Here is a 17,925-nt window from a genome sequence, read left to right as displayed (position 1 = left end):
CTGAGGGGTGGGACAAGCCCTGGAGCAAAGGGGGGTCCCAGAGAGCTGGGTTGTTGCGGGGACCTGCTCTGACCCCCAGCCTTTGGAGGTGACAAAGACCCACCTGTCCCCTGCAGCAGGATCAAGGGATGAGACTGGGTTCAAGTGTAGGGATTTATGCCCCGACATGAGCAACCACCAGCATTTTTACGAGGAGGTGAAATGATGAGTAAGTGAAGATGCTTGTGATCAGCATGGGGGTGTTTCCTTGGGAGTGCTGCCCCAGGGGCTGGAGTGGGAGAGGCTGGTGGAAGGGGAGCTGGGGGACAGAGCGTGGGGGTCTGGGATTCCCTGGGGCTGCTGGGCTCTCAGACCACCCCCTGGCTCCATATCTTGGTGGAAAGCACAGAGCAAGCCATGGCAGTGGTGTCTCTCGTGCTACCCTCTACCTCTTGCAGCTCTTTAGCCTCTTCCTCCTCGTCGTCCTCCTCCAGCTTTCTCTGCTGGGACACTTCCAGGTTGCACAGAAACGCTGCCGGACAGCTGAGCCAAGGAGTCTGGGAGTCTGACCACCATCAGGACCTGCCCTCTCCAAGGGATCTCTGCCCTGATCCCTACAGCTTTGGGAAGCCCTCACCTTGGGGTTTGGCTTTCCAGCTCCTGGTGCTGCTGTGCCCCAGGCTGTGCATAGGGAGGGCAGGAGGGATGCAGAGACACTGGTCTGAGCATCATCCCCGTAATGTGTTTAGAGGTCCTTACACTGGCCTTGCACGGAGCTCAGCCTCTCTCCATCCCTCTGGACACCCCACCCAGGGAGGAGGGAGCCCTGCTCAGGGTCACCCATGCTCGGGCTCCCCTGCTCGGGGGGGCTCCCTGCCACAGTGTGTTTGGGCTCGCACAGCACATGGCAGCATCTCAGCAGGGTGTCTGAGCCTGTAAAATGGGTGCAAAAATGTGACTACCTCAGGGCTGTCAGTTCAGGGGTACCGAGTCCTGGAGATGCATCTTGCAGGGTCATCAAGTCACCCCAGCTGTGGTCGAGGTGGGTGCAGGGGTGGCAGGGAGGGACAAGCCCCCCATCTTCTGTGGTTGTGAGCAACTTGGGATGCTGACAAGCTGCTGCCTAGCTCCCCAGAGCCATGGATCTCAGGGGAAAACCCACCCTGGGCTGGCTGGGGAAGAAGGAGCAGGGCTGCCAGCAGAGGAGCAGGTGCTGAAGGGTTAATGGGGAGTGTTTGCAGCCAGTCCCTTGTCACCAAGGAGAAGGGAACAGCACTTGGGAAAGAAACAAAACACCCACTGCTCTGGAGGGTAATTTCCTTTCCCCAGCTGCATCACAGCCCTCCGACCCCAGAAGGGCTACCAACACCGGGAGGACGTGTCACTGTCCCGGGGTGGCAGCGAGTGAGTGGCACCAGGTGAGTGTGGCTGTTGGGGAGGTGGGCTGGCGACATGGCCTGGGGCAGCTCCCCATGTCCTCATCACCCGTGACCCCATCATCCGTGTCCCCATCACCCCTTTCCCTTGATCTCCTCCCAGTCTTATGGCATAATGTGGGGGCCACCGGGCACGGCGGTGCGGAGCATCCGTCCCTACCGGTCCAGTGAGCAGTACCTCTATGCCATGAAGGAGGACTTGGCGGAGTGGCTGAAGGAGCTGTACGACCTAGACATCGAGGTGGGCACCTTTGTGGAGGTGCTGGAGACAGGGGCTGTGCTCTGCTCCCACGCCAACAACATCAAACACGTGGCCGAGGAGTTTGCCCGTGCCTGCCCCGGCGTGGCCTGCCACCTCCGCCTGCCCACCACTGGCGTTGCCTGCAACCTGGCGGCACAGCCGGGCACCTTCCAGGCCAGGGACAACATCTCCAACTTCATCCAGTGGTGCAGGAAGGAGATGGATATTAAAGGTAAGATGCAAACCTCCAGCTACCCCATGTCCCTATGTGAAATTCCCTTCCAGCAGCTCCTGGCACCACTGCGGTTGTTTTCCCATGTGTCCCCAAAGCCAGTGCCACCTCAGCAGCTGGCAGCACCATGCGCATGTGTCCCTGAGCTGGCATTTCTTGCCTAAGCTCTTCTGGGCTTGGCAGCAGCTTTGCGGGGTGCTGGCACGCCGCGGGTGTGTTTTCTTGAGTGCAAATATGCACTGGAGGGGTGGAAATGGAAAGGGGGTATGCCACAGCGCGGCCACGCCATGCACAGCATGATCCTGGCTGTAAGGCCATCAGGAGCGGTCCTGGCTCTGGGAAAAGGGTCTGTCACGCTGTCCCCACCATCAGTGGATGCCCAGGAAGAGCACGGGCATGGAGTGACCATGACCAGCGCACCCAGCCACAGGTTTTTGTGGCTTTGGGATGCCATGAAACAGCCGCGGTGCCTTTGCATATAGATGTCCAAGGGGAAGACTCTTCCTCTGTTAATTTATCCCGACCTTTGTTGGACCCGTCATACTCCCAGTGGGATGACCCCAGGGAATAACATCCCTTTGGGCGGGTTTTGACTCCGCCTGTGCCCCCCATCCCCTTTGTCCTCATCCCCACGCACCTGCCCTGGCTCAGCCTAGCCCTGCCCTGCCCCAGACGTCCTGATGTTCGAGACAGAGGACTTGGTGCTGAGGAAGAACGAGAAGAACTTTGTGCTGTGCCTGCTGGAGCTGGCACGCCGTGCTGCCCGCTTCGGCATGCGCGCCCCGACCCTCGTACAGATGGAGGAGGAGATCGAGGAAGAGCTCCGCCAGGAGCTGGACCTGCCACCCACAGAATCCCCTCTGCCCCGGACCCCCAGGAAACCACGGGACCTCCACAACCTTGACCAGATGGTATGGAGGGGCATGTAACGGGATGGGGATGGAGATGGGGATGGGGATGGACACCCCAGGACCTTTCCCAGGAGCCCTGGTGAGGACCCATTCCTGCTGCCCACAGGTCCAGCACCTGGTGAGTCGCTGTACCTGCCCCGTCCAGTTCCCCATGATCAAGATATCTGAAGGGAAATACCGTGTGGGTGACTCTGACACCCTCATCTTTGTCCGGGTGAGTCCGCTTCACCCTGTGCTTTTGGGGTGCAGGCACCAGGAATCCTGCTCTGGAGCCTCTTCCATAATCCATGGCCCAAACGGGGCCAATGTGGGGATTTTGGCCATTATCCCCAAAGCAGGGCAGCTTGGCTCTGTGGTACATGTTTGCATGGATGTAACCATCAATGTGTATGGGACCTGCCATCCCACCCCAAGCCAGACCCAGGTCTTACCCAGCAACGGGAACACAGGGATGCTCTGCCCCTGCCTGGATCTGTCCATAAGCCTGACCTTCCCAAAGGGATCAGCATACGGCAGTGGAGAGGTGTTTTCCAAAAAGCTCCCCACTCTCCTCGTGGTGGTGAAATGTGCCTGTCAGGATAGCACTGGGACCTGAGACCCTCCCCACCTCAGTGGCGGTGAGCCAGGGATGAAGCCATCCTTTGGGACAGCTGGTGGCACTTTGGGCAAGCTCCCAGAGCCCGGCTGAGCGTGCCACTCCCCGGCTGCTTAAAAAGAGGTGGGGGGGTCCTATGGGTGCATCGCATGCACCTCTCGGGGCCTCACAGCGCAGGGCATCCCGTGCAGATCCTGCGGGAGCACGTCATGGTGCGGGTCGGTGGCGGCTGGGACACGCTGGAGCACTACCTGGACAAGCACGACCCGTGCCGCTGCACCTCGCTCTGTGAGTCCCTGCGCCCCCAGACCCCTGGCTCTGCCCCATGGCTGGGGTGAGGGAGGGTCTGGCATGGGTGTCGCTGCTTCTGGGGCTGTTTGCAGGAGTGGGAGGTTTTGTTACCCCAGTGCCTCGTTGCTGGGCTGGGGAATGTCTGGGTTTGGGGACTCTCTTTGGTTTTGGTGGCCACTAGAGGTCACGGCAGACTTTTGGATGGAGCTGGACCCCCAAAGCCCCTTTGTAAGGGAGCACAAGTTCACACCAGCATCCCTGGGGGGGATGGATGCTGAGCAATGGCTGGGTGGGCTGCACCCGGCGGTGGGTGCAATGGACAAGGGTGCTGAGCCTCCCCCCATTTTCCCCACAGCTCACAAACAAGCCTGGAAAACCAGGAACCCCCAGCAGCAAGTGCAGCATGAGATCTGGCTGTGCCCAGCCTCGAAGGCAGCCCCCCGCGGCCAGCCCCCTCCTGCGCTGCTGGTCAGCCGCTCGCAGAGTCCCCTGCCCCCTGTCACCTGGGGACCCCGTGCCCCCCCCAGCCCCCGGCCCCCTGCCACCCCCTCACCGGAGGGTTCAGGTCGCCCACCGGGTGCCAGCCCTCGCCGGGAGCCAGCAGAGCCCCAGAGGGTCCCTTCGAGCAGGTAAGTGGTGCAGAGATGCTTCGTGCCCCAAACTGCCTGGTTTCAGAGCAGGTTTTCTCATATCCCTAGTTATTTTTCCCCCTCCTTTCTGGTGGTTCCCAGCTCCAGGCTGGATGGAGGAGGGATGCAGCAGCTCCCAGCCCCTCTCTGCTCTCTCTTCTTGCAGGGTGCCTTCGGGGAGGCAGCCGCCACCATCCAGGTCACCCATTCGACCCAGCTCTCCTGGCCACAGGGCGACGTGCCGGGCACCCACCCCTTCCCGGGTGACCCCCAGAATGCAGGACAGCGTGGGGGTCCCCAAGGCGTTGTGTGGGAGCACCCCAGGGAAACCCCCGCCGGCACTGGTACGAGGCAGGTCCGCAGCACCCACCACCCGGCTGACACCAGCATCTCCAAAAAGTGCCCAGCAAGGAGGCAAATCCTCTGTGGCAGCTGCCAGACCACAAGAAGGGGGGGTCCCTGCTGTGGTGACTGCCCGTGCCCCCAGCCCCAGCAAGAGCTGTGCCCCCTCCCCACACCGGGATGCCCGAGGAGACTCACAGAGCCAGAAAATCCTGCGGGAAAGGAACCGGGGAGCCCTCAGCCGGGGCCAACCGCCCTCACCCCAAAATTCCTCCAGCCAGCCTCTGAAACAGGACGGCAGCATTAAGCCCCCCACCAAAGCCAGCCCATCCACCTGCCGGCCCCCCACCCCTCCGGCCCATTTTGCAGATGGGTGTAAGGTCTGTGCTGCTGGGGGGGGTCCGCAGGGGACCCAGCAGTGCCACCCAGCCCAGAACCCAAGGGCTGGGGGTGCCGAGGGACCCGGGGCGCTGGCAGCCTGTGGCGGTGGCAGGGGCAGTGAGGGGCTCCGGGGGTGCTGTGGGCACGTGCAGCCCCCCGGCTATGGCAGGGTGGTACAGGAGCTCTCCCGCGGGTGGCAGCCCCTGCGCCCTGTGGGGTTGGGGAGCTGGGCCCCTAAAACGCCCCCACGAGCTGCCCCGCAGCCCACCCCCCTCCCGGATGGAGACGAGGTGGAGGGGCCAGGGGTGGTGGTCCAGACCCCCCGGGGATCCAGGACCAGCAATGTGCCCAAGCCCCGGCGGTGCCTGAAGAAACCCGAGCGTGTGCCCTCCATCTACAAGCTGAAGCTTCGACCCAAGGTGCATCCCCGGCGGGACCACAGGCCAGGCAAGCGCCCCTCGCGTATCCCCACCCCGCTGGGGCATCGCCCACTGCCCCCCCGGGGCCAGCATCACCCCTCAGGCCCCCCCCGGCCACCCCAGCCCGCTGGCACACATCCCAGGGCCAAGCCCTCACCAGCTGACAGCAACGCCTGGCTGACCGAGGATGACGAGGAGGCATGGGTCTGACACCCCCCCCCCCCCCCCCCCGCCCCGAGTTTCGGTGGGGATGGACCCCTCGGTCACCCAAAGGTGGGGGCAGTGGTGAAGCCGGAGCGGTGGTGCCTGGGGTCAGTGTGGGCAGCATGATGGATTTGCTTCCAGGCAAGCTGGGGGGACCCCCATTGCTCTTCGGAGCTGCACCCCCTCCTTCCCCAGGTTGGGTTTTTTTTTTCAGACTTGGGAATTCTCCTCCTACACAGGCATCCTTGTACTCTTTTGTGTGGAAAAATCCAGCCCCAGATTGAGAGAACGGGGCACTTTCTGCAGGGAAGAGGGGTGTAGCTGGCCCCCACAGTGCCCCCCTAGAGCGGGGACACGCCACACTTGGCATCCAAGCGCGCAAACCATCTTGTACCTCAGTCTCCCCCGTCTGTACAATGGGACTAACGATCCTTATGTCTTACAGCACCAACAGGCTTAATGAGTGTTCGAGCTGCTCAGGTCGGGGGGATCACAGGAGGTGACCCTGGCTGAACCCCGTGGGCTTCCTTCTGGGCGAAGGTGGGAGACCCACAGGGTGGGTGGTCACCTCGGCAGCGATGGTCAGGGTGGCAGCTGTCACCAAGGCTCACGGCAGCCGCGGCCCCGGCGGTGGTGTCTGTGCAATAGAGATATACCAAAGCTCTTCTGTTTCAGCCTATTTTCCGTGTGGGTGGGGAGGGAGAGAAGATAATCCTGGTGTGGGGGTCACGGCTGGGGAAGGGAATCCCCGCTGCCAGGCTGCTGCCTGTGTGCACAGCCAGCGCCCCTCCGGGAGCCCCACGGGGGCCAGAAGAACCCCATCTTCCAAGAGAGGATGAAGCCAGACCCACACCCCTGCAGAGTTGCAGCAAGGGCAAGCGCTGGGGCCTTGTGGATGCAAAACCTGCTTGCAAAAATAATCCTTTTGCAGGGGAGAAACCAGTTCCCCCAGCCTGGACCACTGCCTCCCACAGAAGGGCTGTGAGAGCGGCAGCAGGGCGCTGAGCACTCTGGCGCCACGGGCAAAGAGCAGCGAGGCAGGAACAGAACCAAGGGGGACAGACCTGATTTTTAATTTGATTTCAAGGAAGGGGGTGCAGGGTATTACAGGCGGTGTAGACACCTTGGGAATCTCCAACAAGAAGTCTGGGGGAGGGGGGAGGAAAGTCCAGGCAACCAGGATGCTTACCGGGGCAGGAGGAGGAGGAGGAGAGGGAAGCATCCTTGCCGGGGCTGGACCAAACCCAGGCATCACCTCCTGCGGCACCACATGCATGGGGTCTGAAACCCAGCACTGCCCTGGGGACAGCGGTGGGGACACCCTCGGCCTCTCCCAGGCTCGGGAGCAGGTGATTTTTAGCAGGACCAGGGTGGCGTTGGGCGAGCGGTAACGCTTCATATGAAGGGCGTGAGTAGGGGGCAAGGCGCAGGTCACTTGTAGCTGCTGCTGTGCTCCTGGCTGCTCTGATCCCCATCAGCCTGGCCACACGCCGGACATCCCTGCCCTGCTTTCCCTGCCTGCACCCAGCGGGTGCCACCACCCTGTTTCCCTGCCTGCACCCAGTGGGTGCCACCACCTCCTGGGCTCCTGGGAAAGTAGCTCTTTGTAGCCCTCGTTTTCTCGGGAGCTGGGAAATGCTGTCAAAGCAGTGAGAGTTATTATTACTAATATAACTTTCTCTGTCTATAAAGTACAATAGAAGATAACAATTATATTTATAACTTTTTTTTTTTCCAAAATACTAAATAGATGCTATAAAAACCTGTAACTAATTGTGCTATAAACTGCAGGCTACAGGGTTATAACAAACAATGTATTGGCTTAATCGTTGATATGTGTACATCGGAGCACTTTATAAATGCTTTATTAGTAGCATTTACCGAGGAGTTTCCTTCTCAAACGATTTGGAGGGATAAAGCTAGCCAGAGACCGACAACGTGGACTTACATGTGTTAATAAATCCGGATGGGATGAGGCTGGGGGGTACACACGGGTGGGAAGCCCAGTGGGTTTGCCATGAAGGCAAGGGATGGTGATGAGTGCCACTGCCCTTCCCCGGCCAGGGCTCTTACAGCCACCTGAGATGGATCCATGTCCCCCCATCGCCTTTTCTCTTTTTTTCCTTTTATTTTTTTTTTTTTTTGAGCAAGGGGAATGGAGTTTGGTTCCCAAAGCGGCTGCTGGAGGGGGAAGGGAGGAGTGGGGTGACCCCAACCCTGCGGCACTGGGGCTGCGGGGCAGCACAGGGTCCCAGTGCAGGGATGGGGTGGTGGGATGCACGGTGCCGGAGCTCAGCTGGACCTACTCTAAATGAGAAGTGTTCCCAAGAGCACAGCAGTGCTTCTGGGAGATGGGAACCGGGAGATGAACCTGGCGGCGGGGGAAGAGATGGGGCCAGTGTCCTTTTGCTTTACTGCCCGGAGCAGCGCTCGATACCTGCATCTCCTGGTTACACCAGAAATCACTGAGATGGTTTTGTTGGAGGATGAACCAGCCTCAGATCCCACCTCAGAAGCCGAGGACGGCGTTTCCCCGAGCAGCTAAGAAAGAGGAACCACAACCCCCTCGGCCTCTTGCTCCCCCCTCGCCAACACACCGCCCCAACAGCATTTCCTAACAAGGGCTGCACTTTGGCCCCTGTACCGCAGGACAAGACGAAGGTGAGCTGCAAGTCTGGTGTAAAGACAAGATGAAAGATTTTTAAAAAAATAAAAAAATAACAAAAATATGTGGGGGCTCACTTTCCTATCAGGGATACACAGAGAGAAAAAAAAAAAGGAATGCAACTCCAGCTCCCTATTGCTTTGGAGGCTGCCTTCCCACCGCTGCCGTCTCACATGGATGGAGTATCCTGGTGGGAAAGTCTCACGTGGATGGAGCATCGTGGTGGGAAAGGCCGGTGGGGGTCGGCCCTGCCTGGTGGCACCGCTGGCAGGATGTGATGGCATGGGGGGGGCTGCCTGCCAGCCCGGGAGCTGCCGGGGGGTTGGCTCGAAGCCGTGCAAAGCCGGTCGCCCGCTGAGCCTGGGACACAAGGTAGCGGAGGGGTGACCTGCCTGGCAAGGGGCGTTTTGAGATTATTTGGTGTTTAACAGGCTGGTGGGGAGGAGAAGCCTTCCTTGGCTGAACCGGGGCAGAACGGGGACTCAGAGCCCTGGGGAAGCAGCACTCAGCACCCCAGGGGGATGTAGGGGGCAGGATGGGGGCTTTCCGGTGGGGTTTTTTTTCCCTTTCTTGCTTTCATCCAGAAATTCCACCTGGAAATCTGACCCAACCAAGCCAAAAGAGAGCCCGTGTCACCTGGGGACACCTCTGGCTGGAGGCTGCTCTGCCCTCTGAGGGGAGAAACCCCAGCTCCACAGGAGGAAAACGGGACTCCCATCTCCACCGTGCCCCAGGGATGGAGCCAGCCCCAGCGCATCGGGACACAGGCACTGGGCAATACCCTTCCAGGGGGCAGGCGATGGCAGGCAGCAGCAAGTGTTGCCCCTGCGATGCTGGGGCAGGAGCCAGCGAGGACAGACTCAAGAGCCAACCTCTGGGCACCACCTGAGGCATCTCCTCCCCCTCTCCAGTGCCACGCAGCATTTCAGGCACAGCAGAGATGCAGACCCCCCGGGACGGCTTTGGCCCGGAGCACCAGAGGCTCAGAGAGGGCTTGGGGGTTTAGCTGAGGTCCTCCCTCACCCTTCACCACCTCCAGGCAGCCCGGCCACCCACCCGCTCCAACCTGCCGGTGGCCACTGCATCACCCTGCCCAGCACCACCCAAGGTGCACTGTCCCCAAATGTCACCACAGGGTGCCAGTGCCGGTGGGGAAGAAACCCCCCCCAGGTGCCTCTGTCACAGTTCCCACCGTGGCATCACCCCACAGGGAGCGGTGACACCAGCGCTCGCCGGGGAGCCGTGGTCCCAGAGGATGGGTGGCCACAGGGGCATGGCCAGGGGGGTCCATAGGGGCAGGGGGGTGCTCACATGATGGTGCATCGGTTCCTGCGGAGGGCACCCTGGAAGCGGATGGTGGTGTGGACGTGCTTGCAGCGGGCACAGCCCACGCTCTTCAGGAGCTCGCTGAAGAGCAGCAGGATGTGCCAGTTGTACTTGGCCGAGCACTCGATGTAGCCACACTTCCATGTCTTCTTCACCAGGTTGGAGACGTTCCAGCGCGGGATCACCCGGCCCCGCTGCAGGTCCCGCTTGTTGCCCACGATGATGATGGGTGTCTCTGAAGTGCCGATGACTCTGGGGAGGGCGGGTGGTGAGGGAGGGCAGAGGGAGGACCCACCAGCCCGCAGACCCCGACCTGTCCCAAACCAGCTCTTGGCTTTGGCTTGCCGAGATGTGACTCCTCTTGCCCTGTCCCCTTGTCCCTCTTTCACTGCCAGTCCTGCCCCCGCCAGCCCCAGTTGCTTTCCCAGGGATGGCTGTCCTCACCCAGAGGGGATACCTGGCCGGGGTCCTGCTCCTTCTCCTGCCCTCAGGTCCAGTTATGTTTTTGGGCTCCCAGCCCCGCAAACGGGCTTTGTCCCAGTCTGTAATATGTGATCTCCAATATCGAGATCAGGGGAGCGCTGGGAGAAGCCCTGCCAGGAGCCGCGGGGGGGATGCATCCTCTGGGAAGTGGTCCCTACCTGGTTTCCAGGATCTGCTGGCGGATGGTTTTGATGTACTCGAAGCTGTCAAAGCAACAGATGTCATAGACCAGGATGTAGGCATGGACGCTCCGGAGCCCCCTGCAACACACGTCCGCCCACTCCTGCAAGGTGCAGAGAGGGATCAATCCTGGCTCAGCCCTGTCGCCGTGCCCGGGGGGTGCCCCACACTGCTTCGGGGCTGGGCATGTCAAGGGGGCTGCTACACCAGCAGGTAGCAAGGGGGCTGCATGCTCTCCAGCCCGGACACCCAGCAGCACCCATCTCACCTCTGCTCTGCCCTGCTCCGTCCCTGCGATGGCTGCGCTTGCCCCCTGCAGCCCATCAGCCACCCCCTCCATCTCCAGAGAGCCCTTATCCCCCTCATTAATCCAGAGGAGAGATAATGGGATTTGTCAGCTCCCATTCCTCTCCTGAGCGAGGATTACAGCCTGTCTAATGCACAGCAGCCCAGAGGCGAGCTGGGAGCAGGGCTGAATGAGGCCCCCTGCCCTGGATTTAAAAGCTTCAACCTCCAGAGCTGCTAATTAGGTGTGTCAATTAGTGATGCACCCTGGCTTTTGGGTAGGGCAGGTGAGGAGGATGCTCAGCCCATCCCTGTCACTGTGGGGCTGGGCGTGATGGACCAAGGGTCAGAGGAGAAGGTGATGGCAGGGCTGTTTGGAGGGGACACGGGGACAGGAGAGGAGGGGCAGCTGCTCGGGAGCGGGGTCTGTGAGAGCGAGATCAGGAGCCAGGGCAGAAGCAAGCAGGGGCGGCCTCTCCACAGCCAAATTTTGGAGCTGTAAGAAATACATGTTATTAGGAAAGCTTTGGGTTTCCATGAATAACAGGACTTTTTATCCATGCTGTAGGAGTGAAAATCTGCCCCTTCCAGAGGCACTTCCCAGGCACTTTCCCAGCCCAGCAGCGGTACTGGGAATGGCAGCCTGCGCAGGCAGCACCGCAAACCCTCCTGAGTGCCACAGGAGAGAAGAAAGATGCACCAAGGAGGAAAGGCATCGCTTCTCCCTGAGCAAACCTCTTCAGTACCATGATTCATCCCTTTCTGAGTTTATCACTGGAACGAGGCAAAACAAGACCTAGGACCGAAGGGACCTGGGAAAAGGAAAGTTTTGGGGTACGGGTTGGTCTCCATCGCAGACTGCAGCAGGGAAAGGAGCTGGAAGCGAGCAGCATGACACAGCCCCTCTCCTGTCCACCGAGGGGAGGAGACGGCATGTAGCTCCTTGGTATCAGAGGCAGGTGGATGAAGCGGCAGTGCCTCAGGTTACTCTGAGTCCTGATAACACCTGGGAGATTAATAAATTACAGCTATTTCACCACGCTGGGGTGCAACTTGCTCCGGCACCGTGCTGTCAGGACGGTTTTCCCCATGCAGGGCAGGTTTCCTGGGATGCTTAGGGCTGGAGGATGGTTGCACTGTGCATCCCGCCTGGCCCTGTGCGGGAGCAGGATGTCAGGGAGCCACCGGTGCTTGCTCCTCTCCCAGAACGCTGCCGCAGGGATGCTGCTCCAGGGCATGGAGCAGAGCCCAGCAATGCTTCCCAGCTGACAAAGCCATATCCCCCGCCACGGTCCTCTCCTTCCTCCTCGGAGCCATCCCGCTGACCACCCTCTCTCCCCTGGAAACCTCCATCTGTTCCCACCGGCTGCCTCCTCTTGAGCACAGCAAGGCAGGGAGTTAATCGACTATGTTGGCATCGGCTGTCTTGTCAATAAATTACCCTTTGCTATTTCAGGCTCTCTCGCGCACTGACCTTTTGTTCTCTGCACACACCAATTAATTTTTAAACCTCCTCCTCACCCCTAGAGTGCTCACTTCACCTCCTGTCCGATGGCACAGGGGAAGCTTGGAGCACTATGAGGCCTCTGCAACCCCATCCTCATGGGGCACGGGAGCAATATCATTATATTGATTAAAAATACAAGAGAGCCCAGCTCCTGCGGAGGTGCCCCCGCTGGTGGCATTGCCCCCCGACGTGGCTTCGGCCATGGTTGGGCACCTCCAGCTCCTTTCCCCACAACAGTGGCACAACTTGTACCATTGGGATGGGGCTACGGCATGAGCTTAAAATCCTTTTTCCCATTAAACCCCCCTAAGTGGTCAGCAGTGGTGACAACGCTTCCTGGCCCCACTTTTGGGGCTGTTTTGGGAGCATCTGAGAGTGCTGGGGGGTTGAGGAGGAGCTGGTGGGCTCAGCACCCCAGGGACAAGCCCAGGCAATGCTGGGGGGGCAACGACCACCCTGGGAGGGGATGAGCAGCCGTGCTCTGCCTGGCTTGGGCAGGGGGTGTGCCAGTGGGCTCCCCAGGAACCCCTGGGTTTCACCTGAATGCTCTGGCTACAGTCCACAAGCCCTTGGCTGGTACCATCTCTGACAGCCATGGAAGCGGATCCCAGTGCTCCAGGATCCACTGCCCAGCTGGACGGGGCTGTGGGCATTGCCAGAGCCATGGTCCTTGGAGTGGGATGCCACCCTGCCAGCATTTGCCATCATTTTAGGTGAAAAAGCTTTAGAAGACGGTTTGTCCCGGGCCCATTCAGCCAGTAGCCATGAGGATGTGATCCTTTTAGCAAGCAAACCCTGACGTGGAGGAAGATGCATCCCCCGAAGTGGAGGAACTGGGACACCCCAGGGTTGCACAGCAAAACCCTATGGAGGTCACCAGAGACCCCCCCAGCGTGGAGGTGCCATTGCACCGAGCCAGGTGCACCCCTACCTGCAGGGTGTTGACGGGGAAGGCAGTGATGGGGGGGAAGTCCATGATCTGCAGGTCGTGGACGTGGCCGTTCATGACGACGGCAGGCAGGTAGACGCGGCGGGCCGTGGTGGGCACGCAGACCTCGCTGAACTCGTTGTAGAGGAACTGCCGGACTATGGCACTCTTGCCCACACCCTGGGCTCCCAGCACGGCGATCTTGAACGTTGCCACCATGCCGCTGCGTGCCAGCCGCTGCCCTGGTGCTGCCCCTGCGGTGCCGAGGCTGCATATTCCCGCGCAGGGGGCCTCAGCCCCATTCAGGATGCATTTCCCCTCCGGGACAGCCCGTCACTGCAAGGCCAAGGAGAAGCTGGTCAGATCCTAGAGACACCCTAGCAGACTCCACTATTGCTTCAGGTAACGTTTTCCCATGCAAGAACCTATGGAAAAGGGTTATATCTGTCCTTGGGGGGCAGGAGCATCTCCCAGGGCTGGGCAATGTCTCCAGCAGGCCCTCGCACTGGGAGATCTCAGGGTCCACCCCCCACCAGAGGGTCCCACCCACCAGAGCAAAGGAGAGGCAGGATTTGAGCAAACTTTATCCCAGGAAGGTTCTCACAGGCACATTCAACCCTTTTGGTACCAGAGCAAGGAAACCACCGGGAAAGAGATTGTCTGTGGCTCAGGGTTTGCCCAGCCCTGGCAGCAGAGGGGTCCTGGGTTGTGCTGGGGGCTTGTCCCATAGCATCCGTGGGGACCATCACTGGCTGCTCCATCCCGGTGCTCCCCTGAGCAGGGGAATCCATCTTCCCTCCGCTTGGACAGCCAGAATTGCCTTTTGCTGGGATGGGGGAGAGATTGCTCTGCGCCTGCGAGCGACAGCTTTAACATTTAATTTCAGGCTTTGAGTGGTTTGGCAATTAACTTGATGGAGGCTAATTTCCCAGCCAGCTGACGGGGTGAGCCCACAAGCCGCTGGCACACGTGCTGAGGCTGGAGGGGCCCTGGGGCAGGGCCACACGTTGGGGGATACGGGGTAATAACCCACACACAAGGATGCCGGAGCCAAGTCTGAGGAACCCAAAGGTCCGTTGGCACTGGGTTCCCAACCAGGGGCTGGGATGGAAAGAGCAAGGGTGAGGGCCTGGGTCCCACTTGCACTCACTCCCATCACTAGGAAGCGGCTTGTGCTTTATCCACTTCGCAGATGCTTTTACCAATTTGTGATGCTCTGCTCTGGTGTGTTTTCCCTGAAAACCATCCCCAGAGCCCAGGGCAGCGGTCCCTGAGCTGGCCGAAAGCGGCAGGTTCAAATCATCCTGTCCTGCCTGTTTGAGGGGGGTTATTTGCCCCAGGGATAGCCCAGCCATGGAGGTTCCCGCTGCTGGGTGCCGGGAAGGCCAGGATCCCCACGGTCCCCCAAGCTGGACCGTGGCTCACACCATCCTCACTGTGGGGCTGGGGGCTGGCAGGGTCCGATCCTGCCCCAGGGCAGCAGAGTGGGCTTATGCCCGGGGCTGGGGACACCATGGCACTGCAGGGACCATCCTCTGGGGTGCTGACAGCCCTCAGGGACCCGCTCGCCCCAGCCCCGGCAGCGGGAGCATTTCTGTGCCACATGCAGGGAAATGGGGGATGCAGGAGCCCCCGTACCCAGCCTCGCCGGGGCCTTTGTCCACCAGCAGCAAGCACTGTCACTGCAAACCCCGGGGGCCACTGCTGCAGGGACAGCACTGCCCCCACAAACCCTTCCTCCTTGCAGAAGCGACCCCAGCTCCTCCGTGGGGCCGAGGGGTGATGGAGCAACACAGCTGGGGACCCAGCACCGCGCGGCTGCCCTGACTGGGGGAGCAGGCTGAGCCTTGCCCTGTCACCCCAAAGCCCCCGTCCCCCTCCGGCTAGCACAGGGGGGCCATGCCTGGGGAGAGCCAGCTCATGGGCCCCAGGAAGCGCGTTTGCACCCCGAAGCATCAGAGGCTGACCAGATGGCTCCCAGCCCCATGAGCATCTCAGGGCAGCGTGCCACCGAGGGAAACTGAGGCACAGCGGGGGGACCAGCAGTGGCCCCGCTTGGGGATGGCAGAGCGGGGGGGCGGTCGGCGGCCCCGGTGCTCAGCGCCAGGCCGAGCTCGGAGGTTGCAGGGCCGGCGGGAGGTTCCTACCGGGAAGGATGCTCCGGCCCCCGGCGCGACCTTGGGCACCCGCCGCCCCCCCGGGGGCAGCCGGGGGAGCCGAGCCCCGACCCCCCCGCACCCCGCAGCCCACCCCGACCCTCCTGGGGGATGCTCCGGCCGCGGCGGCCAGCGCGGCATCCCCGGCACCGGCCCGGGGGAGGGAGGGGGGCTGGCGGGGGGTGCCGGGGGGACACACGCACCCCCAGGCCGGCGCGGCAGGGGGTGAGGGTGGGGGAGCGGGAAGCAGCGGCGCTCAACTTTCGCTGGGGACCCCCCCCACCCCCCGGCCCTGGCCAGCGGCAACTTTGCCCCCCGTGCCCCCCCCGCCCCGCTCCCGGCGGGCCCCCCTACCTTGCAGCGGCGGCCCGGGCCGGCGGCGCCCCGGCGGGCGGCGGAGCCATGCGGCGAGCCCGGTGCGGGGCGGGCGGCCCCGCTGCAGAGCCCCGGCCCGGCCCGGCCCGGCCCCCGCCCGGCGCGGCGCTACCGAGGGGCCGGGCGGCGGCGGGGGGCGCCGGGCGGGGGGCGCTGGGTCGCAAAGCCCGGCCCGGGGCACGGGGGCAAGCGGCGGCCGGCGAGGGGGGGGATGCAGGGATGCCCGGGCGGGAGGCAGGCACTGCTCGGGCGGGGATGCAGGCGGTGGTGCCCGGGAGTGATGCAGAGATGCCCGGGAAGGCAAGGATGCTCTGCCCGGGCGGGGATGCAGGGATGCCTGGGGAGGGATGCAGGCAGTGCCCGGGGCGGGAAGGATGCTCTGCCCGGGCGGGGATGCAGGGATGCCCAGGGAAGGATGTAGGCAGTGCCCGCGGAGGGAAGGATGCTCTGCTCGGGCGGGGATGCAGGGATGCCTGGGGAGGGAAGGATGCTCTGCCCGAGCGGGGATGCAAGGATGCCCGGGAAGGGATGCAGGCAGTCCCCGGGGAGGGAAGGAGGCAGCGCTCGGGAAAGGAGGCAGGGAATGCCCAGACCGAGTCGCAGGAAGCCAGGAGGGACACAGGCTTCTCCCAGGGCTCCGGGGAGGCGCCGATGGGAAAGGACCCTCCCATGTCCCCCCTGCAGTGTGCTGGGTGCGACACTGTCACCCTTTCCCTCCCCGGTGCCCAGCAGCATCTGTGCCCTCGTGCCCCCATCCCGTGGGAGCCCCCTGAGGCCAGACTCCTTTGAGGGAGGAGGGTAGGACCCCTCCCAGGGAGCCTTTCCTCCCTCAGACACTTCTGCTCAGAATGATCTTGGGCACATCACTTCACCTCCTTACTGTGGGTCCAGCTGGCAGGGCTGGGGGTTTCTCTGTGCCCGCTGTCACCGGGGGGTACTTTCAGTCCAGGGTGGTCCCAGGCCCCACCAAGGGAGAGACATATCTCTTGCATTTTTGGGATACCCCACACCAAGCATTTACCTGTGCGTCGGATAGCGAGGAAGAAGCTGGTCGCACCTCCGGGGAGCGTGGTCCAGGCCCCCACCGCACGCTGCCGATGGATTCCCCGCACCTCCCTGCTCCTCCAAGGAGACCTTGAACCCCGCTCCAGCTCACCGTGACACCAGCGAGCACTGGGGTGTCTCCATGGGTCTGGCTGCGATCATGCAGGCTTGGCTGAGCCTGAGCACCAGCCACAGCATCGCTGGGCTCCCCCCAGCCTCGTCAGCACCTTTGGCCGGGAAAAAAAATCATCTCCAGGGGCTCTTCTCCAGGGTGAGGAGGGGGTACAAGTGGAAACACATTGCAGTATCCTTCCTGGGGGAAAAGGGGATGGCAGACACAGCCCCACAGCTCGGGGCGGGGGATGGAGGCAAGGGCAGGTGGCAAAATGCCGAACAGCCTTTGTGCTACTCTGCACCAAGGCTGGGGCTGAGCTCAGCGCCAGGTGAAGGGAGTCAGAGCCCCTTTTCCGTCTCTCATGTTACACTCAGGCTTTCAGAGATTTGGGGCTTATTTCCCTGCAGAGCTGCCTGATGCTTGCAGCGGGGGAAATATTTACGTGTCTCTGGGGGTTATTACCAGCCCTAGATGCTGCTCTTCTTCACCGGTTCCTCAGCTCCCCTTCCCTGCAGCGCCATAAAGCAGCCCTGAGCCTGGGAATATTTCTGGGAGAGGGCAGGGATCGTGGCTGCACATGAACTCTCCTGCACAATTCAGGCTCCAGCCTCGGGGCTATTTTTAGCAGTTCCCTCCGAGATGCTCTTCACTCGCTGTTTTATTTGTGAAATTTAATATATGAGAGAGGGGGGAAGGGAGTGGGGCTGGATCCTGGCACGTCCCCACTGGCTGGGAGGCTTATCCCAGCCTCAGCAATAGGAGAGTGACACAAACCTAAAATCATCTGTCAAAGAGCTCCGTGCCCGGGCACGAAGGCAGCAGCAGGGGACAGGCGCAGCTGACGGCTTGGGGGGCTGCAGGTAGGCCCTGCTTCTGCCACAGCCTCCAAAATCCTTGGGTGAGCCCCTGCCTCTCCCCATACAGCATCATGGGCTTGGGGACCTGCTGTCACCTGATGCTGGCCCTCAGCACCTGCACTGGCATGGAGCAGGATACAGCGGCAGGGATTCTGGGGAGCCCACCCAGCGCAGCAGGGCTGGCCCCACCTCCAGCCAGAATAGCAAGGAGCAACCTGGGATGTCCCTGCCCCACAGCGTGGGCCTCAGGAGTGGGGAAGGCCGAGGGGACCACCCACCCCTGTGGCAGCTCCCAACCAGGATCACCCGTGTCCCCTGAGCTCCAGCACTGGAGGCTAACGATG

General features: G+C 61.8%; 2 protein-coding genes across 3 annotated transcripts; one reads left to right on the top strand and one right to left on the bottom strand.

Moving 5' to 3' along the window:
* Positions 1 to 1,521: 1,521 nt before the first annotated feature.
* Positions 1,522 to 6,562, top strand: GAS2L2 (growth arrest specific 2 like 2). Its single transcript, XM_056326700.1, has 6 exons — positions 1,522 to 1,888; positions 2,561 to 2,799; positions 2,906 to 3,013; positions 3,586 to 3,682; positions 4,041 to 4,314; positions 4,481 to 6,562. The coding sequence occupies exons 1-6, from the start codon at positions 1,531 to 1,533 to the stop codon at positions 5,664 to 5,666; spliced, it is 2,262 nt and encodes a 753-aa protein (XP_056182675.1). The 5' UTR covers positions 1,522 to 1,530; the 3' UTR covers positions 5,667 to 6,562.
* A 1,257-nt stretch (positions 6,563 to 7,819) lies between these two features.
* On the bottom strand, positions 7,820 to 16,821 carry RASL10B (RAS like family 10 member B). 2 transcript variants are annotated; one of them, XM_056326699.1, is made up of 4 exons: positions 16,587 to 16,821; positions 13,038 to 13,370; positions 10,293 to 10,417; positions 7,820 to 9,903 (listed from the first exon to the last, which is right to left on the bottom strand). In XM_056326699.1, the coding sequence occupies exons 2-4, from the start codon at positions 13,251 to 13,253 to the stop codon at positions 9,633 to 9,635; spliced, it is 612 nt and encodes a 203-aa protein (XP_056182674.1). In that variant the 5' UTR covers positions 13,254 to 13,370; positions 16,587 to 16,821; the 3' UTR covers positions 7,820 to 9,632. The 2 variants fall into 2 exon arrangements, with proteins under 2 accessions (XP_056182674.1, XP_056182672.1); XM_056326697.1 differs by lacking the exon at positions 16,587 to 16,821 and adding an exon at positions 15,545 to 16,208.
* Between the last annotated feature and the right edge of the window lie 1,104 nt (positions 16,822 to 17,925).

The sequence above is a fragment of the Falco biarmicus genome, chromosome 1, assembly GCF_023638135.1.
Source record: "Falco biarmicus isolate bFalBia1 chromosome 1, bFalBia1.pri, whole genome shotgun sequence".
In the NCBI taxonomy this organism is placed as follows: domain Eukaryota; kingdom Metazoa; phylum Chordata; class Aves; order Falconiformes; family Falconidae; genus Falco; species Falco biarmicus.
Note: the sequence above shows the minus strand (reverse complement) of the source record. Positions and strands in the feature narration are given on the sequence as shown.